The sequence below is a fragment of the Ooceraea biroi genome, chromosome 9 (genome assembly GCF_003672135.1).
Source record: "Ooceraea biroi isolate clonal line C1 chromosome 9, Obir_v5.4, whole genome shotgun sequence".
In the NCBI taxonomy this organism is placed as follows: Eukaryota; Metazoa; Arthropoda; class Insecta; order Hymenoptera; family Formicidae; genus Ooceraea; species Ooceraea biroi.
In genome coordinates, this window is record NC_039514.1 from 15,013,111 (window position 1) to 15,024,471 (window position 11,361).

The window sequence follows — 11,361 nt, forward strand, 5'->3', positions numbered from 1 at the left end:
TGTCATCTGTCAAGAATCGAAATTAAGTTATGTTGATCACAGAGTGGCGTACGTATCGCACAGAGTATGTCGGATTACGGCACACTCTCAAATTTAAATTTTGACTTTTTGAAATCGTACCTTAAAAAAATAATAAAGAAAAAATAAAAATTTCTAAAATATTTTTAGAAAGCCACAAGCATGCAGAAGAACTTCATATTAGGTACTAAATAGATCGCAGTTATATTAGTTTTGATAAAATGTAACATTTACTTTCTGAGAAATAGGGATATGTCTCTTTAGGAAGTCTATGCCTTTCTTCATAATTCAAGAAAGATTCGACATCGCTATGCGAAAAGGTAATCGCTCGGTTACGTATTAGGCATGTTGCTTTCATCAGGGTTCATAGAGCTAAATAAACTTAAGATAGTCATAAGTGAAAATTTTGGTGTGTGACGCACAAGCGAAAGATAAGATAATGGGGATACCTCTACGTACGTCGCTCTAGGAAAATCAATAACCATCGGTAGCACCAATATCACTGAATATCACGAATAAATAAATCACTTGTAAGAATCTCTAAGTGGACAACTCGATTATGATCGTCAACAAAACAATTGAAAACAGAGGCCTTTTATTAAAAGGTCTTGTCATAGAAAACATGTTTTAATTCTTTCCAAACGATCGATTAATCTTCTGAAGTGTCAGATCGGCATTTCCGGCTTTCACTCCGGATTACGGTTCGCCGAGCCACGCGATAAATCGACACCGTGCGAGCGGATTGCATATACAGATTAGGAAATTTACACAAGATACTCGATCGCGCTCGGTTAACAAAAAGCTTAAGGTCAATGAGTGTAGATCGAGTGTGCTTTCGCGCAAATGTCGCGGAATCGAAGTTAAATATTATTACACTGACGGCGAAACGCGCGTCGCGTTTAATAAATGCGCGTGGCTCGGATACCAACGAACCTGATCGATACGTCACGCGTGCCTCCGCCCCGCAGTTCATCAAAGATAGTGATAGCTACTGAAAAAGGCTGTGACATCGAGAGGAGCTTCGGGCAATGGCTATGCCAATGGTAAACAAACCACCAGTCAGGCTATCAATAGCGATCGATTGATTTCGGACATGATAACGCGAAGACGTGTGCCAAAGACTCGAGGTGGATAAGTAGGCAGATTAAAAACGAGATAGGCGCGCCGGCACGTGTACCGTCGACATTTCTAGCGTAGCGAATCGAAAAATTCATCGTGAACGCGATAGAATGATGGAACAGAGCGAAAGCTACAGCTTTAACTAATTATAACTACTCGATAATGTAATTGATATTTTCATTAAAAATTTAAACCCAGTTTTCAATATTTCTCCAAATTGTTACTTTAAAATTTCAAGAAATGTATATTGTAGGCAAATTTGATTAAATGATGCAATAGGGCCAGCAAGCATCCGAGATAGTGTTTGTGATCTGACGCGAGGCAAATAGGTTGGCGAATCGTCGTGCTATTTTCGAAAAACGCCGTTTGACACAGATCTGGCACAAATGCGACAAACACAAGAGGTACTGATGAAAAAAAAAGGACAAAATCGGCGATCCCGACGCGGATTATAAAAGAACGAAATACATCGTATTACGTGTTAAAAAGTAATCATTATTCCATTCGGGCTAATCATTTTCCAATTTTATTCTACAATATCATAAAGAGAAACGATAGACGAAGATAAACTTGAAACAAATAAATTCGTTATTTGTTGTACGGTCTATTTATGATAACGAATACAGTTATATATGAATAATATATAAATGACCGTCGCATACTGTGCAAACGAGTAATAATTAATTGAAAGTTGCGTGTAGCAGAGTAACATAGATTACGATAAGAATTTTCAATTTAATACGACACCGTAAATTATGCTGAACATATTTTATTGGGCGCACGGTGTGATAAAGACAATCGATGCCATTGTTAATCGCAGATAAATATCACAATGATCACAGTTTGCTCAACGAATTATCCGGCCATGCCGAGATATTCGTCATTTGAAGAAATGAATTTAATGAATTGTGTATATGTAGTTATCGCCAGCGTGATATCGTTTGCTTTGACAAAAGTAACAATTAATGCAACTGTTTACATATCATTTGCATGCGGAGTAATCGGCATCCAATATATTTTAATTAATTTCACCGCAAGATCATTGCACGATAAAAACATCGCGCAATATATCGCGCGCGCATTTCCTCCGTTTGTTGAAAATTGAAAATACCGAACGTAACTTGGTGTGCCTCACGAATCCAGTAACGAGAGGAAATGGAAGAGGAGATTGCAAATTTGCAGAGGAAAAAGATGATGTGCGAAAGAAACAGCGATATATATTTTGTTTTCGTAGAAATACGTAGATTTATTGAAACATTTACAGCCTTATCTCATCGATTCGTCGCTCCTTTCATCCTTCACTTCCTCTCTCTCATTCTCTCTCTCTCTCTCTCTCTCTCTCTCTCTCTCTCTTTCTCTCAACAGCGCACTTTTGTCTTTTCACGTCTACTTCTTGCACTCATTCATTCACTCTCTCTTGTCATTTGATCTTTCGAGAATCGGGCGACGTATATTTATCGGACATGGGCAGATTCTTGATCGGGAACGCCAAAGAGTTAAAGGTAAGATCGGAGATTGAAATCGGTGATAATTTCGATGCTATGATACAATTTTCGAGAGACGTATGTTTCAATCTTTGTTTAAACGAACGTAGAGATCATTCTTGCGTATCTACATCTGATCAAAGACTGAACCTATAAAAATGATTAATTATTATGATTGTAGGCTTCGATCTCTGAGCAGCACACTGATATCGCGCACAGCGACAATGTTGGGCAAAGATCCCTCTCTTAGAAAGGCGATGGGATGTCCAAGGGACAGTGAAAGCGCGTGTTAAACGTGAGATTTCGCAATTTCGAGATTTGCATTCCGCCTTGAGAGCTCTTCGCAAGATTTGCTTCCTTCTTTATCACGTTCCCTCTTCGATCGACGCTCGCAAGAGCCTGGGATCATAACAATTTTGCAAAAGGCCTTTATCAATTTTTAATCAAAATTATATTGAGATTATCGATCTTTATGGGAGATTCACTTTGTGTTATTTTATAAATATGCTTGTTAAATCTCATCTAAAATAGTTGAAACTATCTCGGTTATAATTATCCTGTGTTCTCATAAAGCCCAGGTTCTCGTAATTACGGAACGTGAAAAGAATTTCATACAAATTCACAGCTTGAGAAAAAAGAAAAAATGAGATAGAAAATGAGCCTAAAGAATTCACAATATACAAACTCCGAATAATGGCGGTAATAATAATGATAACAATGATTAGCGATCTTATTTACAGATTTTACGTAGGTATGTATCTCTATTCGCCAGTTTTCAATTTTTATCAACCTAGTGTTTTTATTCATGATATTATTCATGATTTTTAATCTCAACTGTCAAGCATGAGAGAACATCCACGTTTCGTTGGAGAATCATTTTAATATATTTGCATAATTGCTCGTTGTGTGTGTGTGTGTGTGTGTGTGTGTGTGTGTGTGTGTTGTGTGTGAGATCGTGTTATTTTTTCAAAAACAATTTATCCTGCATCACGTTTACATGTCGATCTATGCTTGAAAATGATAAAATTCAATAAAAACTCGAGAAATCTATAGACTATGAGAAAGTTAGATGATGGAACGGCACATTTAAGTTAAATCGGTGAAATTACAGACAGTTATCTAAACTTCCGCAGTGACACCTAATTTTTCCATCGTATAATTCGCTAATGAAGGCAAACAGATTTCACTTTCGCTCTTCGATCAAAGCATAGTAAAACTATACTCGCGACGACGGTAAAAGCTTTTTACGAATTTCATATTCATGGATTGAAGTAGTGCTGCGCGAATGATCTAGTGCGTTACGTGACCAATAATACCGCCGTTCACATGGAGTCGTCACAGGACCTGTCACACACGCTCGCTCGTTTTAATTGCGGAATTTTTCTATCCGCCAACGCGGCTCAAACCGCTTGACTATCTTGACTTAGCCCTTTGCACTCGGATGTTGACTTGCAGAAATTGCACCGAGGTATGACACTCACGTGTTGTATATTACTGAGCAAACTCCATACTGTTTGTATTCGCGCGAATAAACTTTGACTGTTACATCCTGAATACGAAATTGATTTACGCTGTTTTTACAATATCGGGGTTTTTACAACAAAACGCCATTCCTGTAAAAATCGATAATCAACGAACTGGTAAAATACACCTGCGTCGTATTTGTTTTCTACAAAACAGTTTTTTGTTAATAGTCACGTGTTTAAATGTAATGATTGAAGATTTGATGGCGTCAGTTGTCCCTTAATGCGGATAAACGCGCATCATTTATATGTTTACAATTGTAGTCCGGTATAGTAATTGCGTAGGATATTTGACAAAACTGAGAATAAGTCTTTCATGAAACCATCGAATCTTCGTACAAAACAGTGATTTTTCACATTTGGCCAAAGTGTTCATTGTAAATATCAAAAATTCGGTGAAAGAGGATTATCTAACTTGACATCGCAATCGTATATGTTCCCTGCAACAATTGTGCATATTTTTACAAACAACAAACGCGATCCCACGTTATTTTACTCGCAAACTTAAATAAACTCTCTCAAATAAAGTAAAATACCTTAAAAACAACCCTTTATCATTATCTACAATGCGGATACGTGTGTGACAATGTAAAAGTACGCTTTCAAAGTACGTAATGCGAAGTATCACGTTTGCCTCGCTCACTCTTTTTCTTCTACCTTTGTCTCTTTCTCTCTTTATCCCTTTCATTCGCTCCCTTACGCTCTATTATATGTATATACTTGAAGCGCACATTAGACGACACATAATTCGCGACAGAATCCGGAACAGAATTTTCATTGCAATACCGTTTTGAGGAACCAAAATATATACAGAATGGATGTGTGCATACAGAATACATATTTGAATACTCGGCGCATAAAACCACGGGTAAAATTCTGACCCGAATTCTCTTGCGTATTGCATAGATCGTGCACAGTGTGCTTAACATAATGTATCGATAAAGGGGTTCCATTTATGTATACGTATATATACCTCTCTTTAACATATAATATTGTACATCATGCGCATTATACGATATATATATATATATATATATATATTTATTTATATATGTACGACTATCTACAGATATTATACAAAAACGCGGGACATTATCCCGCGCGGCGCTCTTAAACGAATTAATTATTTATCGACACTCACCCACCGATGTACGCGCGCGAGAGCGCGCGCGTGCGTTCGTATACCTCGTGAATGCACGTCCGTGTCCACGTGCGCACGTATGGACACGGGTGTGAGTGCGCGGTCCACTGGTGCTCGAATATAATATATTTACCGCCCCCCGTGCGCGCGCGTACGTTCATTAATTTATATTTATTTTCACGTATAGTATCACAAGTTTTCGCTCTTCCGACAGCGCCCTCATTTCCGCTCTTTCAGCCGGCCTTGCCTCCTCGAGGGCTTACGCCACCCCCTTGCCGCAACAACACACCCGCCGCCTCGACGGGGTACGCTCGCCTTTAATATTAATCGAGGCTTTTCGGAGCACTGATCGGTTCATCGCCGCGGGGTATGATAAGTTCGCGTGCTGAATTGCTAGTGATTTTTGATTCGTTGCCCTTAAGTGATGCTCTTAACGGTGTTGTTGAATACGAGATGTGCGAGTGTAGGATGCACTGAGATCTCGAACTTCTCCAAACTTGAATCAAATTCTTTTTCTCTCATTGTCTCTCCGAGAAAGACCATTATTTTAGACTGGTATTATTATTCTTTTATAATTTCATTTTTTTTTACTTGGTCCTTTAAAATATCTCTTCGAAATTGTCAAAGAAAACTGTTTCAATTTTGTCGTTTTGATGATGATATCAGATTGTCAAATCGTGAAATTTGAAATTCAATTTATTTGTGAGAATGTTTTTGATATTCTTAAATATATTTTGGACAATAAAAAGATAGGACAAAAAAGCATTGATCTACACTATAGGTACATCTGCATAATAGGTACATGTGCCTTTGTAACGTTCAAATGTTAAATAATTTCGACCACATCGTTTAAATGTTGAAATCGTTACAATAAATACGATTATACTCGAGTAAAATTAATTAAATCATTATCACATTACTTATGTAAGATATTAGATAATTAAAGATAGAATAATGCATCATTGCACATTGCAAAATGGAAAATTGCTATTATCCTTGCTACGAGTAAAAGATGACAAGATATGCAAAAGATTTAATAGACATACCATCGCGTCAATACAAATATTTAAAATTTTCGCAAAATGGTACGCTAAAATTGTCTTTTCAAAAAACTTATCCATCTCTTAATAATTAATTTTATTTTCAGAAACTCAATAATTATCAATAATTCGTGATATGCTCACCCAACGTATAAATAAATACAATGACAATTGCAGAACATTAATACGAATATTCCGGATCAGTGACCGATCTAACAGCATGCATCATCGATGTTAGCAATAATTCCAGAGTAACAGTGGCTATCAACATATAATATTTTCTTCTCGAAAAGATATTGTATCGATGTAACAAATCTACAGAGTTGGCAATTAGCGCGTATAAGATAAAACTGTAGTCTAGATCAGACAGAAGTCGCGCGTGATATGTGGACATTAGGACATGATTTATCAAGATTAGAAATATTCTTAATCTTCGCTAAGAGAAAAAACAGCAATTAACAATAAATCATCATTATTTACAATCTGACGAGTTGAAGACTGCACGAGGAAAATATATATTATGCTAAGCATCAATCTTTATCAATTTTACTGAACGATCGTTGTCGTCGAATGAAATCCAGTTCAAGTACGATGATTGTCAGTAAATTCTCAAGTGTACGCCGAGTTATTGCGTAATCTTGATATGATAATGTGTAAAAAATAGAACATACCGATGGGACGCACTGCGACTATCGCAATAAAAGTAATCGCAAACAAATTGTCACTTGTCACACGAGCGTATCACAAAAAAAGTGCAATTCAACGAACCGCGCGATTATATTATATCGAATGTTCATAAACAGGGAAATCGGTATGATTCAGTTGCATCGGTCATTTCTCTTCTTACTTCCCTCGAACATTTTTTCCCTACGTCAGATAAATTCGATGGATGGATTACGATGATAACATTTCGTAAGAAATAATGATCAAGCATTCAGAGAAATATGAAGAAGTGGGTCAAGACATCTTTTCCTATGAAACATGCGACATGCACGTATATGACATACGTACGTATCTACGTATCATGTGGAAGATTATAGATTGCCTGAAGCGAGTTAAAAGTTGCTACCATCAAAGCTAGAAAATTCAAGACTTTGAATAAATATTCTAGAATGTTTATGAAAAATTCGAAAAATCCAGATACACGAATATAATATACATGAAATGTACATGAAAATATTTGGGCACGTGTAGACGAGATTATAAATAGAATTCCATTCCAAATTCTATCGCAAATTAAAGATTGTCTAAAGTGGGCTTTAATCTCTTTTATCGCTACTAATGTTTGCAATTGTACTTGAAACGATGCTTACCAAGTCACTTATTTGAGCGTTTGTCTGACAACATATAGTAACAGACATAACTTTAAGACAAGAAACTGAATGAACTGATCAAATGACACATCTTGTAAATATTATTTGCTTTCTTTTCAATATAATACACAAGTACATATAATCTCATTGCTACTAAAGCAGAGCGTTAAAATATAGATAATGCTTTTGTTCCATACAAGTGTTTGCTTTTATTTGAAACACTACGATATTATGCCTTCATAATATACTGTTATCGTTTGATATTTTTATAAATTGTTTCTTGTCAATAAATATTACGTTACTTGATTGCATTATTACTTCTAGAGATGGTCCGTCAATCACTAGTTAAAAGATAAAAAATGATGTCTTATAAACAAATGTGCTCGGAAACAGATTCATACATGAATAAAACATGCATAAGAAGATAAAGTGAAGCAAAATAGAGCAAAATAAAGAAGAAAGAGAAAGAAAACCGAATATTACAAAAGTAGAAATTTGTGATGTATTTTCTAACTCAGATAAGCTAATTTTTTGTCAGTGCGACAAAATTTTTCATCGTTATGATGCAATTATAATTCGCTAGTGGCATGTGTCCTACATACTCGCTCGTACTAATCGACAAGTCGTGATCCTCGAGGTCCTCGAGGCGATGAACCGTAAATGAACTAAACCTACCCCGATGAAGCCTACCTCCCGATGGCGTCTACCGTCTGTAAACGACGTTTTCCTCGTCCTCGTCCTCGTTCTCGTCGTCGTACTCGTCGTCGTCGTCGGGTGGCCAACAAGCGACGGCATCGACGACGTCCTCGTCGTCATCGTCGTCGTTATCGGGACGACGACCGCGTCGACGCGATTGCGCTCGCGGTGACGACGAGAAAGTTGACGAGGTCGCGGGCGAGGTCGGTGCCGCGGCGGTTGTGGTCGCTGTGATCGCCGACGACGTGGACAGGTCCGTCGTCGCGGATGGCATCGGTGTGGCGGCGGTGGCGACGTAAGCCGCGGCGGCAGCGACTCAGGCCAAGGCGTAAGGGTGGGTAGCGTGATGTCACAAGCCCGGCGCCGCGGTGGCGACGGCGGGCGGCGGTGGTGCGCTCGTGGTGGCGACGCTGGTCGCGTGATGATAGAGCGGGCTCTGATAGTACTCTTGATGATGATGATTCGTCATGTGCATCGGCCCGGCGGCGTTTGTACCGGTGTGCATGCCGTTGTGATGATGGTGGCCGGGCGGCGCCGAGTGCGCGTGCGGATGGTGCGGCGAGCCAAAGTTGGCGTAACTTTGATGCAACTGCTCGTACATCTTCATCTCGGGCGGCTTGGTGTCTTGGGCACCAGGCGAAGTGCCGGCCGTGTCGCGCGGCAGTAACCTATTGATGCTGAACGGATGACTGGTCGCCGTGTACAGCGGCTCCTGTTTCAGGCTACCGGCCATCCCGTGATGGAGACTCGCGGTATCGGACAGCAGATGCGGATGAAGGCTACGGCTGACCATGGCGGTGAGCTCGTCGTGCGCAGCACCAAGATCGGGCCCGAGGAGGCCGCCGATATCAGCGGTATCGCTTTTCAGGGTGGCGTGATGCTGATGCAGACCCGCTGTATGATGGTGATGGTGCGTGGACACCAACGAGTGCAGATCCTTGTCGTCCTGCTGCTGTGGCCCGCCATGGTGAATGGACGAGCCGGTCTTTTTGGTGCCGGGCGCGCCTTCATGAGTGGGTGGACTGTGTTGGCCAGTGATAGTCGCACCGGCGGCCGCCACTGCCGCTGCCGCCACAACCTGGTGCTGCTGATGTTGTTGATGCTTATTGGTCTGCCTGGTCATCTCCTTCTTCTCATCCTTGAACCTCTTTTGGCGCCGTAGGTAGCAGCCGTTCTCGAACATATTGCCGCTGTCCGGGTGCAACGTCCAGAACGACCCCTTGCCGGGCTTGTCGGGCGTACGCGGCACCTTGACGAAGCAATCGTTAAAACTAAGGGAATGCCTAATAGAGTTCTGCCAACGCTGCTGGTTTTGTCTATAAAACGGAAACAGATCCATGATGAACTGGTAAATCTCCGAGAGCGTCAACATCTTGTGAGGTGCGTTCTGTATCGCCATGGTGATCAAACTGATGTACGAGTACGGTGGTTTCGCGTGGGTATAGCTGCGTCGATAGGATTTATCGCTGCGGGCTCGCTGAAGAGCGGAATTCGGCGAGTCTGGCTCTGTCAGGGCGAGGGGATCGCGGTTAACCCCGGTACCACCGCCAGGCGTTAACGGACCGTAACCGACGGCGCTCATGCAGGCGCCGCTGGCGCCCATGGAGGCCCCGCTATAGCCGCTCATCCCGCCGCCACCCATCGACGCCATTCCCATGGCCGAGCTCATGGTACTCATGTTAAAGCCGCCAGCGCCCTGCGGGCTACAGCTAGGCCCGACTCCGACGCCCATCGACATGCCCATCGGCACGCAACCCATCGAGTTTATCGAGCTGTACGTGGGCGCCATGCTGCCCATGCTGGACATCGTGGCGCTGGTCATGACACCCGCATCGCCGTACAGTTTTTGCGACTGGAGCATGGTCATAGAGCTCGCCGGAGTGGCCTGTTGCCGCGTCGCTGTCAAACGGGAGTCATGAAATCCGCGATACCACGGCTGATGGCACTCAGGTATTCCCTTAATTTTCCCTGCACTGGAGAAGTGCGGATGGTGTTCGACTTCCTCACGTTTTCAACTCACCGCAGCTGAATTAGCTCTCTGTCAGTGTCTTCAATCGCTGCGGAGTCACGAGTCACAGAGATCCCTTGGGTCGCACAGAACAGCCACAAGCTCTACGCTGGAACGTCGCTACGCACTTGGGATTCACGAGCAAAGATTCACCGAGATTTCTCCTGAGAAGCGTAGCACGTCGATAACACTAAACCTGACACTGAGCCTGACGGGACTCTCTTCTCTCACAATCAGAAGAGAACCGTCACGCTAGATTCGTTAGCCGCGCTGAGGAAAATCACAGCGCGAAACCTCCACCAGGGACTCCCGAAGAGCACACAAGTAGAGCGACGGAGAAGCACGGAAGCCTGAAGGTACTGTCCCCTTCCTGTTCCTGTTCCTGTTCCTGTTCCTCTTTCTCCCGGGGCACGATGCACAGTCCGTTTTCTCGCGGGAAGACGTGCACTCGACAAAGCGGGCTGAGAGCACACGCGGGAAAGAGACCGAGGGGTAATTGGTCGCACCAACACCGGGCGAAGGTACGACGGACGCGATGTCGGCGACGACGGGGAGAACAGCCCGTTCCCGCGTGTTGCACGGCGAGGACGAGTGCGCGAAACAACACCAACCACTACGACGGCGACGGGGATGCTCGTCGACGGCCGCGCGCGCGGTCAGTTATTTGATCGAGCGGGGCCCCTGTTTGAAAGAGCCGCCTCACCACCTCTCACCACACACTCCGCCTCGTTTCAACTAGTCTCTCTCCTCTCTCTGTGTGCCGTGTTGTGGATGGAGGCCGGTTAGCGAGTGTACTCGGCTACTCTTGAGTCGGTCGGTCTTGTTCAAACACACCCCACCAGTGGCCCCGTGCGCCGCGCCCGGCGACGCCAAGTCGGCCAATCGTGGCCGATCGTTGCTCCGATCATATGGCGCCCGACCAATGAGACGGTGACCGTGGCGTGGCCGCCGATACCCTCGTCCGACATTATGTCGCGCGTAGCTGGCTCGCGCGTGCCGCGACGGCCTTTTCCCCTCCA

General features: G+C 42.8%; 1 protein-coding gene across 1 annotated transcript; it reads right to left on the reverse strand.

The window, feature by feature from the left end:
• Positions 1 to 2,357: 2,357 nt before the first annotated feature.
• LOC105276057 (silk gland factor 1) lies at positions 2,358 to 11,129 on the reverse strand. The gene has a single exon (XM_011333390.3). It carries the CDS (start codon positions 10,199 to 10,201, stop codon positions 8,684 to 8,686), a length of 1,518 nt encoding a protein of 505 aa, XP_011331692.1. The 5' UTR covers positions 10,202 to 11,129; the 3' UTR covers positions 2,358 to 8,683.
• Between the last annotated feature and the right edge of the window lie 232 nt (positions 11,130 to 11,361).